This window comes from Trachinotus anak, unplaced genomic scaffold (genome assembly GCF_046630095.1).
Source record: "Trachinotus anak isolate AG129_WGS33_773 ecotype Australia unplaced genomic scaffold, CSIRO_AGI_Tana_v1 ptg000024l, whole genome shotgun sequence".
In the NCBI taxonomy this organism is placed as follows: Eukaryota; Metazoa; Chordata; class Actinopteri; order Carangiformes; family Carangidae; genus Trachinotus; species Trachinotus anak.
The window spans coordinates 8901932-8928379 of record NW_027273875.1 but is presented as its reverse complement, the minus strand read 5'-3'; the positions used below and the strand labels follow the sequence as shown (position 1 = coordinate 8928379).

Below are 26448 nucleotides of genomic sequence, written 5' to 3'. Positions count from 1 at the left end.
ATAGGGTACTTGTTGACTGGTACAGAGACCTCTCATAACAAAAATTACATCTGTTTTCCACCAGGGGCGCCATAATCAAGGTAAACGCATTTTGCCTTATACCTCTCACATTTTTGGTGGTACGTTAAAAAAACTTATATCATTGCATTCCCTGAATGGGGCTTAATCATATGACACAGGCCACGCCCACTTCCTCCATTTATTTTTTGACAAGTTGCTACCATTGCAAAACTTAATTTTTCGAACTACTCCTACAGTTTAAGCCTGACCTGCCTGAAGATTTGCACATAACATCTCCACATGTGTCTGATTAAAAGTTACCAAAATAATTTTTGCACTATAAAAATTCCCAAGTTATGAGCAAGAAAATATTTTTAATGACCTAAAAAACACATATTGTTGCAAATCTCTGTCAAAGAAAATGTTACTTTACATACTCCATTCACAGTCTGTCTTCCAAATTTGGCACTAATCGGACAATACATGTAAATCGGACATTTACATGTAACAGTTGCTCAGATTTGTACAAAAATTGGTATGCATGATGTAGAGAGTGGGGGGCTTGGACCCCGTTCATAACTGCTTGAAGTTCTAGTTTTTGGGGTTTTTTTCATAGCAGAAAACTTGAAACATATTATATTTCTGTTGCTCATTTTTTAATATATATATTGATTGGAAATTAAAATATGCAAAAAACAAACAGAAAATAATAATAATAACAACAATACACATGTTGCGGGCCACATTCAGACTAAATCCTAAACTTTCATCAAGTACACAAACTGAAAATTACATGAATAAAAATGCTGGACAGAGTCAGTCAACATGAACAAAATACCTTTGTGCCTTGGAGCATGTGTAGCAGGAGTAGAAGATTTAGCTAAGGCTGGAGCTTAAGAGAAGCTAAAAGGAAACAGAATAACACATCATCAGCTTGGAGCTGCTGTGGAGAACATTTTTTGTGCCTTAACTGTGATGACCTACAATCATTCTGCAGAGAAAAGAAGGCAGGCAACTCAGCTTGACAGTGTTGACCACAAATTCTCAGTCTGGTGTGAGCAAGCATGAGTTTTCATCCAGAGCAGCCAGAGACAGATGCTGTGACAGAGTTATACAGCATCTATTCTACACACACAAAAATGTGTTTTCATCAGTGAAGTGGTATGAAGAAGACACATTTTGGTTTACAGAGCAGTGGGGAAAAAATATGGTTAGATGAGTCACAATGCTCCATCTGGAGTGCACAACAAAAAGTCAAAAGGCCTGAAGCCTTGTCTCTCATGTTGAAACAGTATGGACTCACTCTGTTATGGTGAGGGAAATGTTATGTGACACACTTTAGGCCAGCTGAACCCCTGACAGAGCAAAGTAAATTTAAGAAAACACAAAGCTATTCTGAGTGATCTGGGTCGTGTTTTAAAGAAGTATTTGTGTCCTCATCGAGGTGGAGTTTCCAGGATGATATTTATCCATCGACAGGGCACGAGAGGTCACAGAACGGTTGGATAACCATGAAAACAACTTTAGCATCACACTATACTCCACTGCCGCCCCGGTCATCACACCGCCCAGCTGGAATTTTCTGGTGCAGTGCCTGGATTTTTTTGCCAACACTACAATTACTAACACCATTGGTAAAGTGTGTAGTCAGAGTAATTATCTCCACCACATTAGTTCAACAAAATATAGCACCATTTAATGAAAAGAGCTATTGTTATTTCTGCTTCAACTTTGGTTATAAACCGAATACTAGTTAGCAGTACTAGTTAGCAGTACCACATTCCTACTGTAAATGTGTGTCATAACTGGTTGGGTAGTTCCTACATTACTGTTGTAGTTTGTCTGTGCTTCACGTGACATACCACCTGTTTTTGCTGTTTTGGCTTGAGAGTGTGGTTAGTTGTGTCTTTCTGCTTCACATATGACAGCGTGGTTGCAAGTTCAACGGGAATAAGATTTCATGTTCTGCCTTTGATTCATTCATTAACAGACCACTACAGCATGTCCTCCTACTGTCCAACTATCAAAATCCAGATAGGAAAAGCTCTGAGCTGAATGTGAAAATGTCAAAATGCTTTAAGTTATTACTGTGCCTTCACAGCATTTAAGCTTTACAAAAAGTAGAGTGTTTTGCAGACCTTTTTGGCCCAGGATTTAGCCTCTCAGGCAACATACCCTTCTGCCATAGTGAAGGTTGCTGGGTCTGAATGCAGCTAGTTGAGGAAGACCAGACTCAGGGCTGAAAAAACTCCTTTACATTTCTAGGAGAAAAAGAATTCATTTATCTGTTTGTATTTAGATAATTCTCCTGAAAAGACACAAGAACACCAGAAATAAAACATTATTTATGGAGTATAAAGGTCCAGTGTTGACAGTGGATTTTTGTTGGTTGGATTTTTCTTGTCAAACATTTTTACATAAGAAAATAACAAATCATTTATTTAAAGTGTCAGGTCTCTCTTTATTCTAAACTAACATTATAGAAAGCATGGTAACAAATGTAATCATCATTTTTTTAGGTGATAAAAAACAGAAATGGGGAAAAAAATTATATTACTTATAGCTTGTATTTGTTTGTCGAAGAACCCCCACCTCCAACTACCACTCTTCTGAGACCAAACCTACACCCTTGTGTAAAAAGCTGTTACAGCTGACAACTGCTGACTTACATTCAACCTAATGTGACCCAGCTTTATAGAAGTGAAACTGTGATTAAGTTACCTCAGTGTTAAAAGTTCTTGTCCATGCATTATTGTGTCCTTCCTCATGTAATTACTTAAAAATGTGGTTAACACACTGACGTAAATGTCATATTTGATTCAAACCCTGTGTAATATCCTTGCTGTGCATTTGTACTGGGCCCACCACGACTGCACTACCCACTGAATTAACTTTATTTATGTGGGTTAAATGCACTGAAATTGATTGAAAAACTAGATGTAGCCAACCAGGATGTACGGCTATGCACAGACACACAGTGACAACTAAGATTTTCACGATACGTACAGTACATAAGGTATTGAAGTGATAAGACACCTTAATTTTAAATGAAAAAACAAATACATTGATTAGGAATATGTACTTAAGCTGAAGTGCATGCCAAGTAGGCTACAATTAGTCAGCCTGTCTAAGTTTTTCTCTCAAACTTATTGGAATTTTATGATTATTACCTCATATATAATTTGTGATAGCTGCTAGCAAACTGCAAAGACCCTTTAAAAAGCCTGCACCTCCACTATTTACTTTCTAAAATGTAATTGCACTTCTCCATTGGCCTGCGAATATCCAAATATTTTTATCTCATTTATTCAAAGTTGTTTTTATTGTTTTTAAAGTGTTCTATTTCCATGTGTTTCCATGCCTCTGTAAAACACTTTGAACTGGCTTATGTCTGAACGGTGCTATATAAATAAACTCGCCTTGTGTTGTTGCTTTAACGGAAGTGATGTGGTGTCCAAAAAAAAACAAAAAAAAAAAACCAAACAAAAAAAAACAACAAAAAACCCATATTGCTGCAGCCTTCTCATATTTTTAAAAGCATCCTAGTTATTCTGAGGAAGCATTACCTGGGGTTTGGTGTGTACCGTGTCTGCTGAGGGCGGGAGTGCTGCTGAACTTTGAGGCTGACGGCAGTGAAGCGAGCCGCGGCCATGATGATGCGGCTGCCGCGGGCGGAGTCTGCAGGGCTGAACCCTCTCTCTCGGTCTGGCTGGCTGCTGTCCTGTCATCGGCCTGGGTGTGGTTTTGCAGGCAGGGGTACCGTTAGCAGGAAATCAAGCTCCAGTCCATTTCACTTTAAGGCGTAACAAAGGAAAAAATATTTTCTCAAGCGCACGGTTGAAAACAGCTCATCGCAGTCAAGCTAAAACTAGCGTCGGTTCCCTCTCGACAGGAGGGCGTTTGTTTGGCGCCGTTGTTCTGATGGGAAAAAGTTTTTTGTTGGTCTCGCTAACTGCTCGTCTGATTTAATAACTTAAAAAAAAAAAAAAAGAAAAAAAAAACAGAACCAGACGTAAAAGAAAAGGAAAGATGCCGAAAACGGTAAGACTGGAAACTGCATTAACGTTATCATGTATCTGTCTTTTTGTCTCTGTCTCTGTCTTTTTATCTCCGTACAGCTTTCATTGGGACCGAGTGTCTGACCAATACTCAGCACTCACACTGAAACCACCTAGCCCCGGTACATTTCACGGTGTTTTTCCATCTTTACATCCTCTCAAACTCACCGGAGGACTATTGTTGTACTTTCCGTTAGTTGTGTGCGTGTGCGCGCTCCCGCTGGCGTGCTCGTTGAAATTAGCGCCTTTAATCACATCTCTCATCCAGGCCCTCAGGCTTGATACCTCACTATAATACACGACTGCGGGCTTTTGTCCACAACTGAGGAGCCTGAAGTCACGTTTTCAGGAGGCGGTTTTCAGCTGAAGCCGCCGTGTGGCCTGCAGTAGCAGGCGAGCTAGTCCTCCCAAGGCCTCCCTCTCTCAGGTCTAACAAGGAGGGATTTGAGCTGTCACTCAGGCCAGCTGTGCTGCCCAGATCTGGAGCTAATGGAGGCAAATTTAAAACAGGGAGGTGGCACGCCAGGAGGCACTAAGAGCCTCTGATGGGAAAAGAGGGGCAAGATTTTGCTCTCCAAGCTGCGTTATCAAATGCAGCACCCAGAGCTAGAGGACAGATTTGTGCGGGTGGTGAATGGGCTCTGAACAAAGAGGAGGGGAAAGGCTCACTGCACACAGACTTTACTCTTTATTTTTGCTCAAACAAAACTGTGATTAGTCAAAGCCCAGCATTTGAGCTCTGCCTTCATCAGTGGCAAACAGAAGTGAAAGTGATTTCTACCCCATCTCCTCTGTTTGCCCCTGATGAAGTGTGGGTTGGGCTTTGACTCAGCATAAAGGTTTTGAAATAAGACGATGATAGAGGGAGTGGAACGTGTGTGTGTGGACAGCCTTCTTATCCTCAGTCTGTAATGAGCTGTGATACACACTTTGACAATAAAAGCAACATTATGCTACAAAAAGAGTCACTTATGACCCATGTAATGAAGGTGATCTTTGTACAATATAGACAGTAATTCATTAAACCAGTATATATATTTTTAAAGGAGCAACATCAGATCATCTTGTCTGATTTCTTCCCAGGGTACTTGCATTAGGCCCATATTTTGGGGCAGCTGGTAACTTAACCACTGTGATACTAGGTCTTTTTTTTTAGAGCTTTCACTGATTAAATACCTGAATGATTTCAAATTACAAACAGAAAGAAAAATGATACCAAGGGTTGTACCTGGTCTCTTCCTGCAGTATTGTTTCTGCTAGTACTTCCTCAATATTTTTCCTGGCTGTCAACCAGAAAAAAAAGTTATAGCATCCTGGCATTTAAAGCCTGTACTACCCCCATCTTTCCAAAAGAAAATTCCTCTAATCATGCCAGCATTTAAAACCTTTTATGGAGGGAATTTGCTAGGTAGTAAAAAATGTTGCTGTTAGGTTAGTTAATAAAACTCTTATGTTCAGTGTGCATTTGAGCAGTGATACATTATTGATCAGTATCATAAAAGGTTGATAAACTGTAGTAAATGGAGCTAAACTATAGCTGCAGTTGAAGGGGACTTTCCAATGTTCTGACGCTTATATTTCCTCACTGCAGGTGTTTACTATGATGGTGATATGTATTTTACCTTTACTTGTGCCAAATGTCTAAAGAGTGCAGCTGGGACGCTGTTAGCCTCAACAACACCAGAGTATCAGCCTATGGTACTGTATGTGCAGCAGCTGCAGCAGCAGTAACAGCTAAGGACCTTAAAGACCTCAAAAGAAGTTGTCATGATCAGTTCACAAACACGAGGATACTGCAAGTTAAGAGCAGTTCTGTTGTGGAGGACATGATAACGAGTTAGATAGAATAGATGGTCTAGAGGAAGTAGCAAGATTTTATCAAAATAAACAGGGGCAACGAATGATGACAGGAAAGGATTGTGGGATAAGTTAGACAATAAGGCCTATATTCATTAATGAGCAACATGTGATGTGCTGCCAATGACAGAAATATAAATTAGGGAGCCATAAAGGAGATGTTTTGTTCCCTTTGTGCAAATGCCGAAAAAACATTAGAGTATAAGCTGCTGCATTGTGAAATCATCTCTTCCCAACATCATTACACCTGACGGATGCTGATATCAACAATGAAATGGTTAAAATCCAGACCTGTTATTGCAGCGCTCAGTGATCTGTTTCCTTTAGTGAACCTCGCTGCGCCATGTGAATATGCAATAGACAACGCATGTGAAAGAAGGAAGCTGAGCACACTGATTCAGCAAATACTCTGAAACTCATTCCACACCCAGTGAAAGTTGTTTTCCCAATTTCTAGTCACATCCATAACAAGCTGGCTCAAGAACTAAAAGATTAATGGTTTAAATTTTTTTCTTTTTCATTAACCGTTTTGATACCCTGTTTTTTCAAACATAGTTTATTTTTATTCCGTGTTTTAGTTATACAAAAACCTTGATGTTTCACAAAAGTTATAATTATTGTGAAACTCTGCCTTTGCTGCACTCCTCTTGGCAGTGCTTCAGTTTCCCAAGGAAGTCATGTTGTGACTCAAGGTTTCTGCACTTACATCAGTTCCTTTCTGGTAATTTCCTCGCCTGCAGCCTTATATGGACTTTCACATCATGGTCTAGCTGGTCTCCTCCCTGCTTCCCCTAGCGTGGTCCTCAGATGCCATGCTCCACTTTAGATTGCATTACAGCAGCACAGCTAGTACAGGGCCTGCTGTATGTCTGTGTTTGTCAGTCTTTAAAGTGTTATTTTACATCCTAATGGAGCTATAGCAGTCCTACATTTTGATTGTTTTGATGTTTCTTTAATCTGTAGTTGCAAATTATTATCTGCTTTATCAAGGAAGCATGTTACATAATATTAAATTTTTTCTCAAGCACTAAACAAACACAAATAATATTCTATTTTGATTTTCTTGCTAAAATCTGACCCCATGCTGTAACAAAGATACGTATTTTCCAGTTCACTGACCTGTATTGCTGTAATAGTTTGTTCTCTTAGCTTCCTACTTTCTGGTTTAACAATAGAACCACTGCAGTGTTAGTGCAGGAGACAACCAGCTTGTTTTTGAACCAGTTTTTCATTATTCACAACTGGTGAATAATGTTAATCACCTTAACACTTAACACTCTTCTATCCACAAATACAGAAGCAGAGTATTACTATGATTATTATCACACAAAACTGAAGCATAACTTACCATTTTAGCCCATAAAGTAGAAATCATGACAGATGCAGTTTTCTTGTAAGGACGACCAAACTTTTAACATAGAGAAATGTGAAATGGAAAGAGCCAGAGGTATTCCAGCAGGGGATTAAAAGGGTCTGTAGAGTACATAGCAGAGCAGATTAACAGTGTGTAGAGCCACAAGTGGTGGACAATCTACAGTCAAAACCTTAGGGGTTTTTCACATGTAGGTAGTTTAAAGTTTTCTGTTTGGAGGTTGTGAGAAAATCAAACTTCTGAAAGTAAGTGCTTGATTATTGATTTATTCTCATAGGCTTGTTCAGATTTCTTGTTTATGTCTGTAGCTGCTGTTGGAATCAAAACATTGGTATAAACTATTTTAAGTTTAAATCATCTAATAGTTTGTCAGGGGCATAACCTACTGCTGTAGATGCTAAAATACCATAACCATTAGATGTTGTAGATTATTTAAACTTAAAACGAATAAATGATTATTAATTGGCTGTCATTTTAATAGTGTCCAGTACAACCCTCAAGTCAGCAAAGCTCAGACTGTGTACATAATAAAAGAATTAAATAAGCAAAGCACTACAGTGAGCATTAGCCAATATAAAACTGCAAACTGAAGGGCTGGTGGTTTGTATCAGTGGACGTGTGTTTGTGTGGTAAACATTGTGTCCTGCTCCGAATCTGCTCATGATCCAGAGTCACTCCTCACAGAGCCTTGTCCCAGTTAATAAGTTTGATTAAGTAAATACTGTACTGACCTGTTAAAATAGGGGCTTGAATCTACCAAAACACAAAACAAAACAAACAGAGCAGGTAGCAGGATTAAACAATTCTGGGAAAACAAAATTTGGTAATGAAAAGTTCATAATCAAAAGCTATGTTGGTGTATTAGGTGGAGGCATACCTAAAAAAATATTTGCTGTGTAATCTTAACTTATTGGATCTACATATTTTTGCGTATGGTTATGACAACACAGGATTTTAAATGAAAGGGAAGCCAATATGTCATTAGAATGAAGGCTTACATGCACAACAAGTGCTTGAAAGCCCAGGCAACATAGTCAGTTTGGTAAGGAGTAGCAGTGTCCAGCAGATAAAATACCTTTACTAGTGGGGAAACATAGGACAGGTGGTGCAAGCTGGTGACAAGTCAGGTGAACGTACACAGTAACTGGAGACATTACAAGTCAACAGATTGCAGATGATGGGAGAGGAGGAAGCAACAGTCTCTGACGGTCATGGTTGTTTTTATTAAAAACAAGTAAGCTATTCCATTATGCTTATAGTGACATTAAATAAATTTAAGAAACAGTGGTCGTGGGAAACAGTTCTGGAAGACCTCTCTCCTTTGAATGGACTGCCCCCCCACATAGAAAGAAACCTTATCCTCTTCTCCGTCCTCCCTCTTCCTGTAAACTTCTGTCTGCATAAAGCCCCATTACGACAAGCAATTTTTGCTCTGCTTAACCGGCCATTCGCATCAAAGTCGTGCTTTTACATAGGAAGAAAAGTGTTTTTTTGCTGCATATATATTTATCCTGCTGGCTTACTCCAGAGTCAGTGCTTTAGTAGAGGGTGATATTTGTACATTGTCTTTAGAGGATATAAACATGCTTGTTGTCTTGCTCACAAGCCTTTTCACATGATTTTCCCTGTATTATTAGCTTTAAGCGATATCATAACAAGGCTTTTATACTGCGCTTCACACAGGATAGGTCATCACCGTCACATTTTCCCACATTTTCACACTTCATATTCAGCTTGGCATTACCTAAAGTGTTAACTGCATGCTGCTGGCAGTGACCAGGGTAGAGTCTAATTGCACATTTTAACAAAACTGTTCAACATGAGCTAATTTAGTTGTATTCTTAATTTATGTCTCTAAATTAACATATATTTTTCTGTGTTGTTTCTGTCCTCAGTTTGTCAGATAAGCTTTGAATCAGGTAGTGGTGGGTTCTCAGCATGGTTGCTGTGGTAACCAGGGTGGATCCATTGTTCAGGACTTGTTGACCTTATTTGCTGACCTTGTATGACTGTTAAGGATGGCATGACTCAGATCTGTGACTCAGATTTATCAACCGTCATATGAATTGTTACTCTGATTATGTCTGTCGTTTTGAGGTGGTACAGCCTGTTATGAGATGTGCTGCTGTGCTCAACTGACCACTTACCTAAAGCGGTTTTGGACCTTTCTGGGCACCAGGCATGGTAACATAAAATTAACCAGTGTTAGGGACCATCTTAAAACAACACCAAAATAACTTAGTGATAACTTCTTTGTTCCCTTGGCTTTGGTTAGAGAGATTGTGGCTGTGAACAGCACAATGAGATAACACAGGTGTGGCCATATAAGGGTGGTGAGCTGAAGTGTTCTCAGTGGATATTTTCACTATTAATGACCTCATCAAATGGTTTTTTGTAACATACAGTATATAGTGATGTTTTTGAATATTAAGGGAATGTTCCCACTTATATGATTTTGGATCAAAGTGCATCTCAGTGGAGAAAAATAATAAGCTAAACAGTATTTCCATCACAGTTTCTGCGCTGGACTCTTCTGCATATATAAATCACACCTTTTTTGTGAGTCTCAGCAGTTTCGCTTCCTGATTCTGGCAAGGTAATCTGAGGTGTTTCTTAGGGTTCACTCTGGGGTTATTTTCTTCATCTTGACATAATTATATAACAAACATGTACAATTTCTACAAATGATAGTTGGTGCTTTAATTTTCTCTCTCAGGCAGTGATACAGCTTTCATGTTTTCAGTTTTAACCTTCCATTGACTTTTTGAATTCAACAGATTATATTTTCAGCATTACAACTTTAAAACTTATATGAGCTTTAATTAAACTGATACTAGTCCTTCACTTACTAGGCAGATTTGTGAATTAAATGGATTTTCCATTTCCATTGAGCCATGCTAACAGCAAGGCTTTGACAAGGCTTTGTACATACTGTACTGTACTCTTTGTCAACTCTTAGCATGCTACCATGCTGAACTAAGATGTTGATGTTAGCATTTAGCTCAAAGCACTCCTGTGCCCAAGTATAGCCTCATACAGCTTCTGGCATGGAAGATATGGAAGACGAGTTTGTTATCATGCCCAATAATGTACCGCAGTCCAAGGCAGTTTGTACAATTATCTCAAAACTAGATGTGAATCTGTATATTTTAAGTAGCAAGTCAACTTTTATACCACTGCTTTTTGTGGTGCAGGACTTAACATGTTCCCATTACACTTTGAGATAAATAATTGCCTTGAGAACATCACATTATGTTTGATTAGGTGATAAGCTATGAAGTGATGATTTAGTTTGATCAATCAAAGGGCAGTCATACTATCAGAAGAGGAAATGATACCTTTATGATTTATGCGTGGCCAGTAGTCATAGCAGGACACAGCCATATGAATAAGGACAAAGCAGATATTAAAATAACATATCCCTGAAGTCATTCAATAGGCCATTGTTTATTGAAAAGCAAATTATTATAACATTGTCGCAAAATTGGACTTTAGATATCCTGCTAAATGTTTAGCTTGTTAAAAATTGAGGAAATTATTTGTTGAGTAAAGTTTTGGTGTAATAAAAAACAGTTAAGAACAAGTCATGGAAACATGACACGTGGGCCTGAGAGGGTTTTTTTGAGCATGTGCTAATAATAGTGTGCTAAGTGTTTTTGAATTCTGGCCATGAGAGACACACCCTAACCAGGCAGAAAAATGTATAAGCGTAGTTCCTTTTTCATGCAAGATTAGCCATTCTGACTCAGGAAATGAAACCGTTTAAACCCACAACAGGGTGGCAGGGTGAACTCAGCTCTCATCTGCATAAATGGAAAAATGTTCATCGAAGTTCAGAGTTGTCAGTTTAAAGAGTTGTGTCTAGACGACTCAAAACATCTGTGCTGCTGTGTGTAGGCCCAGATTGTAGGTTTCTCTCTCCAACTCAAACTGCTGGTGAGGACAGGAAGTGACAGAGGGGCAAGTGTCCTGGGCAGTAAATGGGGGCCTGCTGACATGAATGGAAAAGAACGCAACTCTAATCAGCCCCGCAACTGGGAAATAATGCATACCATTGTTATTCAGGGCAGGCGTGGGCCTCAGCCTGCGCAGTTATTTCCCAATAGACATTCATGCTGCTGTTCTCGTCACGTCTAAGAGACAGACAAAATGAGAAATACCTACATAGTCAGTTTCCTGAGTACAAAAATACATGTATTCTCTTTATTGAGGGGAATTCTGCGGTTAAATAAATATATTCAACTTTTGACATGTAATTGTGCAATCCACAAACTGAAATAATAATAAGAAATGCCTTACTGTTTGTTACCTGAAGAAGAAACAAACCTACTTCACAGTCGGTTTTTGTCACATTCTGCAAAGGCAGATAGCTTAGCAGAAAGCTGACAGGTTGCTTGATACATGGCAGGATGTAGACGACTCTCATGAGAGCTCAGTGTTTAGCAGCAGCGCCTCACAAGGCCCAGCCACCAGAGGATGTGGTTACTTCCTGCAGATAAGTTCTATACTGAGACAGAGCCAGATTGGTGCATTTGTCATACACTGTGTGGAACCAGAAGACATGATCCTTTATGAAATCTACACATTATCAAAATATCTTTTATCTTCAAATATCTTTTACATGTCATGATATTATCTTTTTATTTTCTATACGTAGAAGTCTTTTAATAATTTTTTACCTGCATGAGGGGAACATTTCACTTCGTACATATGTTTTAAAAAAAAAAAATAAGAAAAAAAAGAGATGGTGTTTTATTCAGTTTAAACATCAAATGGTTCCCCAGGATTTCAGTGTTGAGCGTTGACTACAGATTGGGATGACTTTCCAATGTTCGAGTTGTGTGTAAATTGTATGAAGTTAAGTCATTAAAATCAATCACAAGAGTGATTGCTGAAACCGTAAAACAAATTCATAATCGAAGAAGTAAGCATGGATCGATTTCTTTGAGACACAAGAGCCAGTAATCTCCTGATCATGCCACGAGTAATAATGAAGAAATGCAAGGTTGATTTTAGCTCAGTGTTATATGCAAGATGTTTTAACTGATCCAAACTGAACTATCCAAAATGGTGTCTATATCTAAAAATGGCTCACTCTTCCAATTTGCTCTCCTCCTCAGATTAGTGTAAGAGTCACCACAATGGATGCTGAACTGGAGTTCGCCATTCAGCCCAATACAACAGGAAAGCAGCTTTTTGACCAGGTATGAGAAACTTCTCACTTGTAACCATTGTTATGTGCTTTCTAATAACATTAACAAACTTTTGAATCAAACCTTATCTGGAAGCAGAGGTTATCATTGTTATTGTATTTATTTATTATTTGTTAGAAATAGTTTGTTTTGTGTGTGATAATGTGTATTTTTAACCCTCAAGTTACTGTCAAAAACACATAAACTATAAGCAGTTAGTTGTATTTGTAACTACAGTGTAATTACCATACTAAGTACATAGCTGCGGATGTGAAAAGGGAATTCTATGGTGTATGGAGACCAAATGAGACACCAAATGAGAATACAGTCACACTTAGATTTTTATATTTATTTTTAATCACATGTGCAATGTTTGAAGGTTCTTGGTTCCAAAAAATTCCTGTTCTGTAGGTCTCAAAATAATTTGTATTTGTAGTATTTGATATTTGTAAGTGTGCGAAAAAACTAGAGCTGCAATTATTTTCATTATTGATTATCTAATAATTATTTTTTTGTATTAATCTATTCATCATTTGGCCTAGAGAACATCAGAAAATAGTGAAAAATGTCCATCACAGTTTCTCTGAGGTGATGTCATCAAAGGTCATTTAAGAAGAATGGCTTAAATGATTAATAGAGTAATCAAATTAGAATTGAAATTAAAATGATACTTTATTGATATTCAGTCACATATAGATTAAAATTATTTGTAAATATAATTTTCGTTTTTGATGCTTGTGAGGAGTGGAGTGTGCCAGTGTGCTGGGGAGAGGGCACATTAATAATAGTTCTGCTCTTCTGTTTGAAGGTCGTTAAGACCATTGGGCTGCGGGAGGTTTGGTACTTTGGACTCCAATACCAGGATACAAAGGGTTTCTCTACATGGCTCAAGCTCAATAAGAAGGTGAGCTCTTCATCGTTTTCCTTTACAACACTCTTCTTCCCTCCTTTGTGAAGAGTGAACTCAAGTCTATTTACAGAACTATAACCTCTACCCCTCACCCGTGTCACGATTTATTTTAGGTGACAGCCCAGGATGTGAGGAAGGAAAGCCCGCTGCTGTTTAAGTTCCGTGCCAAATTCTACCCCGAGGATGTGTCAGAGGAGTTAATCCAGGACGCCACACAGCGACTGTTCTTCCTGCAGGTGAAGGAGGGAATCTTAAATGACGACATTTACTGCCCTCCAGAGACTGCAGTCCTCCTGGCCTCCTACGCAGTCCAGGCCAAGTATGCTGACTACAATAAGGAAGTCCACACACCGGGCTATCTGTCCAGTGAACAGCTGCTCCCTCAGAGGTAACACAGGTTTCATCACCAGTTCAGTCTGGTTGGTAATGTCAGATAGATGTCACCTTTCATCTGGTGTCTGTGACGCTCTGACCTCCCATGTTCACAGAGTTCTGGACCAACACAAACTCAACAAGGACCAGTGGGAGGAGAGGATTCAAGTGTGGCATGAGGAGCACAAGGGCATGATTAGGTAACCACTGGCACACATGTTCACTTGCCTGAACACATACAAACAATTGAAGGACAGAAACATCTTTGCCCCCTTGCTTTTTCAATAAATGCTATGTCAAGATGATCTTTCACACTCTTACCCCAAAATACTGACTGAAATCTGTGTGTTTGGGAGAATATTGCACCTGGTTTTACCTGTCTGGAGTCTCTACCAAACTATTTCTCCTTAGTGTTTCACTCATTGGTCATTGAAAGGTCTCAGCAAACACAGAGTCACAGTCTAAATCTACTACCTTGAAAATGTGTAGCTTGAACTTTCCTCTTCATTGTCTTGTTCTCGCCAAGGCTTATTTTCAGCCTTGCTGCTCCACATTTCACACATCCCTGCCACCTTCACCTCAGTGCTGTCTGATTAGTTCTGTGTGGTGATCAGGGTGAGCGAGCGCTAGTTAAAGACATGTCTTATTTGTGCACAGAGAGGAATCCATGATGGAGTATCTGAAGATAGCTCAAGACCTTGAGATGTATGGAGTCAACTACTTCAACATTAAGAATAAGAAAGGAACAGAACTGTGGTTGGGAGTGGACGCGTTGGGCCTCAACATATATGAACAGAATGACAAGTGAGTGACAGTGTAATAATAAAAATTACCATTCTACACGTTTTGTATAATTGTTATACAGTATATTACAAATTCCTGTCCAATGTAACCCAGCTGACCCAGAGTTTTTGTATTTGCACTTGCTTCAACAGAATGACACCCAAGATTGGATTTCCTTGGAGTGAAATAAGGAACATTTCCTTCAATGACAAGAAGTTTGTCATTAAACCAATTGACAAGAAAGCACCTGTACGTAAACCCTTAATAACAGACAGTCAGTTACAATTAAAGACGCTGTACAAGTTTACATATGAGCTCTGATAAAAACCTCTAATGTTGCTGTTTTAGGACTTTGTATTCTATGCTCCGAGACTGCGTATCAACAAGCGCATTCTCGCTCTGTGCATGGGCAACCATGAGCTGTATATGCGCCGCCGCAAACCTGACACCATTGAGGTGCAGCAGATGAAGGCTCAGGCTCGGGAGGAGAAGAATCACAAGAAGATGGAAAGGTAAGAATCAGAAAAATGTTTAAATATTTTGCACACAGATTTGACAACTCGATGTGACCTCTGATGTTTGAAATAATTTAGTAAATTAAGGACATAACCTAATAATGTAAATATACCAAACATTTAATGACCACAGTTAGTTGTTGTATACTGCAGCAGAATGACCTGCTTTAAAAATATATCATGCAACAAGAGGGTCAGTTTTGTTCTTTGCAACAACAGCTATGGAGCTATAGAGACTTTAATTCAAACACTGAAGCCCTGCATTGTATGTGATGGTTATGGGATGTGTAAACTAATGTATTTTTAAATACTCAGTGTATAAATGGGGGGGTTATCTGCTGTACCTGATTACTGTAGAATCTAATACGTCTTGTATTCTGTGTACTATCTCTGTTTCCATTAGAGCTCTGCTGGAGAATGAAAAGAGGAAAAGAGAACTTGCAGAAAAGGAAAAGGAAAAGATTGAAAAGGAAAAGGAGGAGTTAATGGAGAGATTAAAGCAGATTGAGGAGCAGACAAAAAAAGCCCAGCAAGGTGGGTGACTTGACAGTATTCAAGAAAGTTTGGTTGTCATACTGTAATGAATGGTGACAGTGGGTTTTTGTTCCACATGATGCTTACCTGTAGTACTTTTCTGTGTTTGAATGTGTGTCTGCACAGAGCTGGAGGAGCAAACACAGAAGGCTCTGGAGTTGGAGCTTGAGAGGAAGCGAGCGCAGGAGGAGGCTGAACGCCTCGAGAGTGACCTGAGGAGTGCTGAGGATGCCAAGATGTCACTGCTGCAACAGTCACAGAACCAGATGAAGAACCAAGAGCACCTGGTCAGTTATCAATACCTATTTCACTTATCATACGTTTTGAATAGATGTACAGGTTTGATTGTGTTCTGATGCTTTAAATATAAACATTAAGAGAGACAGTTAAAGGAAAATGTCGTCCTTTTAGGCCACGGAGTTGGCTGACCTGACTTCGAAGATTTCTCTCCTGGAGGATGCCAAAAAGAAGAAGGAAGAGGAGGCAATACAGTGGCAACAGAAGGTGTGGTCTGACTTTCTGCTATCTTTGTAGTAATCAATACTCACCTTCATTTGATTGCAATGACAGTTATGGTTTTTGAAAATAAACACTCAACATTAGGACTGATGACATGAAGAGAGCATGTTTGTTTAATGCTTTTTATTGAAAAAGGATTAATAACAGGATCATTTTGGAAAGGCTTTTGAACCCTTGAAAATTACTTGCCTCCATAGTATGGACTCTTTTAATATTAAAAACATTAAAAAAGACATTATGAAATAAATAATCATATGGATAAATTGTGTAAAATATATAAATGAACAAATAATTTGTGAAAACTCGACTCAATATTATGAAATAATCTCACAAATTATTGTTTCATTTATACATTTACAACATAGATACAAACTGGATGGCATCTGTTGGATATTCTGCTGATCACAAAGCCCCTCCCTTGTGATGCAGTGAGGACAGACATTCCTGGGGTCCTGTTGTTGTGTGTTTTTGGGGGAGGGGTGAAAGCTCCCAGCTTGCCTCATGACTTTTTTGGTAAAAAGCATGTGTGCCAGCCCAGCCCCTTCATGTTTTTGGGCAGTGTGACTCATACTGTTTGTGGTGGTGACGGCTCTCTTTGTGTGAGGGAAATCCTGTTTAACTCTTTTGCCCCTTCATGATATTGTGGTCTATTAAGGATTGCTGTTAGCTAACATTTAACTGCCATTCCAGTCTTACTCATAATTGGCTCTAATTTTCCAACACCAGCACAAGTACTATGATATTTCCTGTGTATAGTTCAATCATTAAAAGCAATAGAAATAAATCACTTCATTAAATAAATTAAGAAAAACAGTCTCGTCCAGACAAAAACAGTCAGGCTGCTTTTCTAAGTAAGTGAGGAATGTTATGGAAAGTTTTTTTTTGTTTGTTTCATTTTTCTTTTTAATTGTTGTTCTCTTTTGTAACAGAACTTGCCCTCCCATGCAATATGGCTGAAGTGGACTGTTAGTGTATTTAATGGATTGTGTAAATTTTATTGTAGTCATTTTAGTGTCTAAAATAATAGAAACCATGTTGTACAGTCAGCATGGTAGAGTTGAAATGATTAGTTGATTCATTTTCAGTTGAGTAATTAGCATGCTAACATGCTAAATAAAGGTGGTGAACATGGTAAACATTTACGGGATTAAACATTACAAGCCTGTTAGCATTGTCACTGAGAGCATTAAGCATTGTAAGTATGCTGCCTTAAGCATTTAGTTCCAAGCGCCACTGTGCCTAATGCTGCGTTTGAGTCACATCGGCAGTCAGAAATTTCCAAGCTGAAAATCTCAAATTCTGAGCTCGTAGCAAAATGAGGCAAATGTAAATGATCAACATGGCAAGAAACTTGTTTTCTTATGGCAGGCGGCACATGAATATCTGTAACAGCAGCGGAGCTTAATTGTATACATCAAAGAAACTGAGGAGGAAAAATGAGAGATAAGGGAGGAGGCTGTCACAAACTATTTTACGTCAATTTAGTCAGAATATTACACACAACAGTAATTTCAAATGTCATTTACTAGTATAGCCCAAGAACATACTCATCATTTGATGAGTTTTATTCTTTTCTTTCATTTTTTATTATTTTATTTTTTAACTTTTTTTTAAAGATAAAAACAAACAAAACACCAATGCAACCAACTACAGAAGTGAAGACAGTGGAGTCATATTCAGAACTCTCAGGAACAGTCCAAAGCTATTGGTCCACAGCAGTATCAAAACAGATGTGAAAATATCTGTGGGGTACATCAAGAAAATCACACAGGAGGCAGGTTCAGGCACAGGAGAGTTTATTCAAGCCCATTTGAAACCAGTTTTTGTGGATGGCGAGTGAGTGATGTCAGAGCATCAGCTTCTCAGCCCTGAGTTTCCAAGTTGGAGTTCTGACTCCCAGAGCATCCATTCATCATATTATTCAAGGTGGAGGCTGTGAAAATGTTGTGTTCCAAGTTGACTTTGAATGCGTCACAGATAAAGCCTCCCAGAGCCTTTTGCTTGTAAACTTGTCTTTACAAGTTACACTACTTCTCTTAACAATGTAGTCGAAATTGTAGCAGAACTTAAATATAGGCACATAATCACCTCATTATTCTGTGTTTCCTCAGGCCACCACGGTGCAGGAGGACCTGGAGAAGACCAAAGAAGAGCTTAAAAACAAAGTGATGTCAGCTCATGTTCAGGAGCCTCTCAACGCAGAGAACGAGCATGACGAGAATGACGAGAGCAGCGCTGAGGCCAGCGCTGAGTTCACAGCTGCTGCCACGTACAAGGACCGCAGTGAAGAGGAGCGCATGACCGAGGCTGAGAAGAATGAACGTTTGCAGAAACATCTACTTGTAAGTTTCTGATTTCTTGTACAAGATTCAGTAGATCTGTCAATAAACTATTAGACTGATAGATCAGAAGGATAATTGTAGAATTTCAATCTAATAGGACACACACATACTTTTTGAGTTGCTACCATTTGTAGGAGCATGTCAGTTACACAGCATCACTGTTGTAGTGCAAATAATGTGAATGCACTAATAATTAGGGACACTTACAATTACTAAGGTGAAACCAGGTAAAAGTCATCATCTCTTCACTTTGATCTATCGAGGAGAAGAGAGAATGGTAACGAGAGTCCGATCATAAAGAAGGAATTTTAAATTTTGAGCCAAGTAAAATGTGGTTAGTGCAGAAACGGGTGCAAATCACTAAAATTGTTGTAAGTAATTTTGCATATTAGGAGATAGGAATGAGTCTCATATGTCCATGATAAGTTGGTGGTGTGAGGTGTATTAATACTGTGATAACTGTATTTCCAGGCTTTGAGCTCAGAGTTGGCCAACGCTCGGGATGAGACCAAGAAAACGGTGAATGACATGATCCACGCAGAGAACATGCGAGCTGGACGAGACAAGTACAAGACCCTCAGACAGATCCGGTCAGGAAACACCAAACAACGCATTGATGAGTTCGAATGCATGTGATGTATGCATTCAGTAATGCAAAAGCCCATACAGCTGGGCCTTTCTGCCTGGACTGCAGTCCTGCCTCACTCAAGCTGTTTTCTCTGTACGCAAATAAATCAGATCCACAACATGACATGGCTGCACAAGCACAGCACAATGTAGAAATGTGGATCTGGAAAATTCCATTTGTTATTGTTCCTAACTTTGAATTTAGGCAAGTCACTGGTTGAAAAGGGACATACTGTATTTTATTAGTACATTCCTGACAAGGGGTTTATGTAGCATTTTAGTAATGGGCTCACGCCTCATTTCATGACACATTGAGTTAGAATTTTCAATTTTCAGACTTTATATATTTCTGTCACATTTTTGTATCATGATTTCAAATGAAAAAAACTCGGAGACCAATCCAAATTTCAGCTTAAACATATTTCTGCTGTACACATATGCAACAGTTTGTCACAACAAATGGATTTTTCAAACAATAATATTCCTCCCATGAGGTGTTGCCCATCGTTTTAAAATCAAATGCGCTGTAATCTACACAAGCAAATACATATGTTATCACTCTGAAATGTCAGCGTGGAGCATTCATAGAGCAGTATTACTTTTTGTAAATTTACAATGTATTTACTTTTCATTTGACTGTTTTCAGAATCTGCTAGCTGTTACAAATATAACCATATTAACACCCCACTCACAATGTGATCAATTTTGTTTAGATTTTTTTTGTCTGTTTTCAAGTCAGTTTTGTAACTACAAGGTTTCAGTGTAAATTTTACTGTTAAAGCTCAAGCACATGGATTTCTTATTTCTTTTCAAATCTGCATGAAAAACCCTTAATTGTAGACTAAATGAACTTAAAATAGCATTAAAAGAAAACTAAGAAACCTAAGCTTCACATCTTTTTCTATTGCTATGTACAATTTTTTGAAACCATCTTTCAATTTAAAATTTAAATGTATTGTCCACAATTTAACTCTTTCTTATGCACCATAAAAAAGAAAGTGGCTCGGTGATGTTTTTTGTTGCCTGCATACACTGAAGAACTAAGGCTGACATTTTTCCTCCAAAATCAAATAAATATAATGCATATTCTGTATCTACACAGCCCACATCAACCCACTTTTTTTTTAAATGAGGTGTAAATTGGCTTCATCTTCAGCTCAGTTCAGCATTTCAGTTTATAGGATATTTGAAGTTATTTTTACTGTACCTTAAAGTGTTTTATCTTAGTTTTATGCCTCTTCTTTTAATTTTTAACTCTGGCCATCAGTGAAGATGTTGTTCGATCATCAAAATACACTTTTTTGCTATCAACGTAACCAGTAGAGCTTAAGGAATTACACTGTAATTATCACATTTCAAGTTGGCTTTTGTGAGTCAGCAAATGCCAGTGAATTTCTCAGTAAAGGTGAAAGTTTGGGTTTTAATCTGACCTGCTTGGTCGTGTGTTTTCTTCACTGAAGAGAACATTTTTTTTCTACAAAATCTTCCTAGAATTTGATGCATAAAATAAAAATAATTTCATTAAACATGCACTGGAAAGTTTACTTTTGAAAGATGAGTCACAGCATATGTACTGTCCCAGACGGGCACTATTTCCAATGCATGCATTATTGATTATTGATATACTGTATGTATTTAACTACATTTGTGTATTTTGTAATTGGGATTTTTCAGATATGATAAAATGATGTAAGGTGCAAAAAAGGACACCTCTGAGGATATTTTTGTATTATACAAGTACTTGTCAAGGACAGTTTTTGTTCAAAATGAAGTGCATTTGAAAATAGTATTTTGTTGTTAACTAATTAAACAGCTCACTGCTGTAGTTGTAAGCTTCAGGAACAAGCAACACCCAAAAGCCTATGATAGGACGAATGAAAGCCAGATGCTACAGGAATTACTATTAATGGTATATTGCTAAAGGCAGGCTATATACCATGAATGGAAATTTAAACCAGGCCAAATCATTTTGCATAGAAATGAACGTAACTTACTTTATTGTGCCATTACATTTTTGCAATCAGACATGCAGAGGGTTTTGCTTGTTCATAGATTTTTAGAAATTAGTGTTTCAAAGATTTATTTACACTATTAAGTTCAAAGTAAATGCATTTTAGTGATAAATATTTCTTTTTATTTTATTTTTACGTCTGTTATTGAATGAACATTTGTCATTTGTACCAAGATGCATTTTGATATACTGTGTCTCTGCCCATTGTTGCGTGTAGTTCTTGTATCTGCCATGAAATATAAAAATGCAGTTGTTGGATTTTGGATACCTTTCCATGCCTTTGACAGTAACTTTAATTATGCTGCACTGAATGTTCTACCTGAAGCACCATGTATTGACAGCCTTCCTTTAAGAATCAAGTACAATTTGAACTCAAGTCATCATGTGTGAAAAAGAAATGTATTAAAAGATGCTACTCAATATCTTGTCTTGAAGCAAAAAGGACTGAAACATAATTAATATTGTAAATTGACGGACAGTGCCTTGCCCAGGTTATTCATCAGATCTTGCTGCTTAAAGTCTTCCTTTCACAAATGAATAAAAATCAGATTAAACTGCCTCCTCTTCTCCTGCATTTTACTAATACTGCTGCTATATCTGTGATATGTGAAGTAATGAAAACGGTTTCATTTATGTGATGTCTCAGATGTTGATTTAGGTTTATCTTGACATCCACGCAATATATTGATATCTCTACATTACTCCACAGCAATCACTCATCTGCTTTTGGCCTTGTGGTTCACAAGCTTCTAGTTGCAGTCTTGCAATGAGCCACATGGTGGCACTTTACCCTCAGTCTCCAATGAGGGTGACATGGCACCAATATGAAATTGATTCAGCTTATTCACATCAATTTAGTCAGTGATCCCTGGTTTCTTAGAATTGCAAAGTAATTTAATCAGTAGTGAACATAGTGCTACATAGTGTGTTTAAAGAACTTCAGTTCAAGAACTTAACTAAAAGAAATGCAGCATTGAGGTTGATTTTTAAAGTTATGTCTGCAAACTTAGAATAGCTTTGAAACTACCACAACCAACTATTAAAATCTCTAAAACATGGCTTCATAGCAAACTATGCAAAACCTCACAAAATGCAAATTATTTTTCTGCAAACACAATGGTTAACACTATGCACAGAGATGATTTTCCCTCTTTGAAAAAGACTCAAGTGCCACATAGTGTCACATACATTTTTGAAATCCCACTTGGAGCATTCAGGTTTAGACTCAACACCCAAATACTGGTATATAATAAACCCAGTGACTGACAGGTAAGCAGATAAAAAACCTCTCTGATCGGCAGTTTAAATCTGGGTGCAGAGTGCAGACAGCATCTGCCTTGTCTACCTAAATAAGAGCACATTTCCACAACCACATGCTCCTTCCAGCTGAAAGTTCAACAACTTTCAACTTCTCATAACATTATATTATTATATCATATATTAAATGAAAAACAGTGGAAAAATAATTCCAGTATGAAGGCAACACTTCCCTCTTCTGCTTGTGGTGTATTTCACCAAATAAGTTAAGGTGGTAAGAATTCAGCTATTTTTGCAATAGGAAATTCAGTTAATTCTTGTTTAACTACTTGATGAAAATCAGCCATCTCTTTCTCAACACTAAAGGGAGGTCATGTTTTTTCATCTCCAACTTCCCCTATATGTGTGGTATTAGTGGCCTGAAAGGGGTGTTGAAATGACTCACACTCTGAGCTGTTACTTGAAGATAAGCCGCCATGATAGTTACAATGCGAACAAAACTCACAGCAGATACCTCAGTGTTTTACATAGAAGGACTCAGCAAACAACCCGCCCTGCTTCCTCACTTTATTCTTCTTCATGTTACATTCATGTCTCTTCCTGTATTACCCACTTTCCAGGTTTTCAGATACCTTGTTCTAAATATGGTGAAACAGGGATTTTGTCTAACGACTGGATTTCTTAACTCACAGCACTGTGCACTGGTACAATCTGAGGAAACGTGTTTTAAAAGGGCTGAAACTGCTGCGGCCATTTTGTTGGCAGATTTGAAAGGAACTGTTCAAAATTGGCAATAAATGCACTCTCATTTTTGTACTCTGAATATGAAGCCACAGCCAGCAGACGGTTAGCTTAACTTTGCTGGAGACTGGAAACAGGGAAGCAGCTGGCCGGGCTGTGTCAGGTATCATTATCCACCTACCAGCGCCTCTAAAACCCACTATGTGTCTGCATGTTTAATAGTGAGCCTCAGAGATACTGGTGGGTGGATTTTGCTATTTTGACAGACTAACTGTTCCCCCCCCTAAGATAACCAACTGCCGGCTGTAACTTTATATTTATCACACAGATACAAGAGTGATATCAGTCCTCCTGTCAAGCTCTCTGGAAGAAAACATATAAGTGACTAATAACTCATTTAAAGGAGCTTTTTTTCTGCAACCTCTCTTGCAGGTATGGAGGGTTAGTGCCACGATTTGACTTTAGACTCACTGGCAGTTATCTGAGAAAGTATCAAACACAAGCACACTAGATATTTGAAAGAGTGAAACATCCTCTTAAGGCTGCACTTTTAAAATAGCAGCAGCATAGTCTATGCTGCTGTATACCATGACCATCCAGGAACATTCACTTTGCTTTAGAGATGTCGATCGCTGGTACTTGTACATCTGCACATCTTCTGCATGAGAGACAGGATTTTAGACCTCAGCATTCAGTTCACATACAGGGCTGTGTGCATTTCTGTGTATGTGTATGTTGTCATACACTGATGTAATGAGGTAGAAGCTAAAGATGCATTGTAGTTACTTCCCACACTGCACTCACAGCTGTGGTGGGAGTTGTTATTTAATATCAAGTTCAGTTTAGGCCTTTTCCCTGCTTTGGCTTTTCCCAGCTGTCTGGGCTCATCACTGCCAGTCTTTTTCTTTCCTGTATCCCTGTGGCCTTGATGTTTCCTTCTGCAAAGAACACTGATTGGCAGAACATTTTGATTAGGCTGGTACATAGAGATTCACTGAAACAGCTGAGCCTCCACAAAAACAACAGCCCACTCAAACAGTTGGTATACAGTGCATTCAATGCCCAGTCACCTTGTAAATCAAGTACAGTACAGTTGTAGGCATAGAGGGAAGTCGAGTGAGTTATTCACGGTGTATTGGTCCAGAGTGACATGAGGAAGTTACACATTATGGTACCTAGTACATTCTGGTTGTTGTCTGGCAATAAAAAGTGATGATAACTTTTACAGTGTCTTCCTTGGGGAGTCCAGACATTATGAAATAATTGCAGGGGCTGGGTACTGGGTGGGCTGGTTACATAGACTGACAGGATGTTGTTAGGGGCTCTGTGTTAAAGTAAAGCGATGCTCCCCACCACATGTATGCTGTTGGAAAAAACAGATGTTAGTCTTTTTTTTTTTTTTTTTTTTTTTTTGCCTGGCTCCTTGTGGCTTTTCCTGCACAGAGGGAGGGGTGGTAAACTGACAGATGGACCACCAATCAGCAGTGCAGACTAAATACTGACGCTTGTCCTTGGTGCAGGAAAAGTGATGGTTAAGGGAGCAGGAGGAAGCATGCTCTAAAATTAGAGGAAAATGTTGCTGACATTATCATTGATGGAGATACTGACTCAAGATCATGATCATATAGAAGCCCCAAGGTACAAATCTCATCCAATAGTATTCAGACTGCTCTTAAGTGCAACTTTAACCTTAAAATGTAGTGAACTAAATCTGACATGAGAGGTTGCTACTTCCTTGATTTTCAATACTATGAACCTATGAACTACAATGAACCCATATACATACAGGTCCACGAACATTTTTTGAGCACAATAGTGAGAACACAAGTATGCCACAAAAGACGAACAAAACTGACAAATAAGTGTCAGCAAACCATTATCTCAAACACTACGAGCCACGAGAGCCTTCAACGGCATTTCACAACCATGACATGTTGACACTTTATTTCCACATATTTCCTGAGCGCTAGCTTTGCAGTTATCTTCCTTGTTTTGACTTCCTCTTTTCAGCTTTGACGCTTAATGGTCAAACGAAATGTCTTGTGCGCAGTGTCATCATTGTGAACTCTTGTGAGAGGAAAGAAGAGCTCTGCACTCGGACTCGTCTGCTTCAACATCAACAGGTAACAGACTGGCTTCTAATTTCTAAAATGTTGAGCACAGAAAAACAACATCTTTATGTAAAAAGATATATATGTACAATGCATTCCTCTGTATTTGGTCCTGTGTGTTGCTTGATTGGTACCAGTGTCTTGTTCATTTATTCTGCAGAGCCATCTTTGATTTTGTGGGAGATCAGGCCCCCCACTTAGTGTATTTGACAAGCTGAGTTGGACACTCTGTATCAGTGAGTGTCAGTTTGTCAAATACCCCAAGTGAGGTGTCACTTGTCTACAACTCAAGGTCACCCTGGGTTACTCCACAGACTGACCAGCCAACTCCACAGGAGGATCTACACACCACGTAAACTGAAAGCTCCAAGGCAAGAGGCTCAAAATGTGACTCTTCTGAGGAAATGGATAAGGAACAAGGTTTACAGTGGTTAATGGTGAGGATAGACAAAATCTTTGAATTTTCCAAACAACTGTACAACATTTAGCAAGTCCTGACCAATTCCTCTTACACATTTACTTACAGACAGACATGTTTATTCCACAAGAATCTATGTATCTGTAATTCATGAATCAACAAGTCTTCAAAGAGATGCTAATATGTTTATGTTATTGACAAAAAAAAAAAAAAAAAGCTTGAACCAACTGGTGTTTTTTCAGTCTCTTTTTTTCTAGGCTCATAGCACAGTCAACAAAAATCTCACCCGAACATACACATATTGTTATTATTTTCAGATTTCCATAACACATTGTGCATCTAGATGGCTATAGAGGTTGAAATAACTTCATAAAAAATGCAGTTCAAAGCCCATAACAACATACATATGATGTCTGAGTGTCATATACAATATGACTGTGATGTAAATGAGCAAAAATAAAAGTGCTTGTCTTGATCTTTTTTTGGTGTAAGATCAAATCCACGTACTGGAAAAAGTGTCAATGCGTGATCATTCTCTACTTCAGCAAAGACAAGTGATGAATACCCATAGAGAAAACTGCAGATCTGTCAACCGTTTAGGTATTTTCTTTAATATTTTGTCAGCCTTGATGAAAGGGTCCTGTCTCTACCAACATGTGAGGCCACATGTCTTGTCAGTTTCACAAGTGAAAATCAGACTGCGACCTCATCAACATGCACGGTAGAAGAAAACAGCCCGATACAATATACGCTGACCCCAGAGCCTCATGTGGCCTCATGTCTAAATGTTTTTGGGGGAATTTATGTGTGATGGCATGATTTGTGAAAA

The 26448-nt window shown here is 38.5% G+C and overlaps 1 protein-coding gene and 2 long non-coding RNA genes across 4 annotated transcripts; 2 read left to right on the top strand and 1 right to left on the bottom strand.

Moving 5' to 3' along the window:
* Positions 1-595: 595 nt before the first annotated feature.
* On the bottom strand, positions 596-4372 carry LOC139607905 (uncharacterized). Of its 2 annotated transcripts, XR_011684916.1 has the most exons (3): positions 4227-4372; positions 3567-3793; positions 596-2261 (listed from the first exon to the last, which is right to left on the bottom strand). It is a non-coding gene; the product is annotated as an uncharacterized lncRNA (long non-coding RNA). The 2 variants fall into 2 exon arrangements; XR_011684915.1 differs by having other exon boundaries at positions 596-3793.
* Positions 3744-21651, top strand: msna (moesin a). The gene is made up of 13 exons (XM_071461231.1): positions 3744-4041; positions 12408-12491; positions 13288-13383; positions 13503-13777; positions 13878-13961; positions 14419-14565; positions 14697-14793; positions 14893-15056; positions 15463-15593; positions 15720-15880; positions 16005-16097; positions 18224-18454; positions 18926-21651. The coding sequence occupies exons 1-13, from the start codon at positions 4030-4032 to the stop codon at positions 19088-19090; spliced, it is 1740 nt and encodes a 579-aa protein (XP_071317332.1). The 5' UTR covers positions 3744-4029; the 3' UTR covers positions 19091-21651.
* A 3473-nt stretch (positions 21652-25124) lies between these two features.
* On the top strand, positions 25125-26094 carry LOC139608015 (uncharacterized). The gene is made up of 2 exons (XR_011684938.1): positions 25125-25213; positions 25362-26094. It is a non-coding gene; the product is annotated as an uncharacterized lncRNA (long non-coding RNA).
* Positions 26095-26448: the final 354 nt, after the last annotated feature.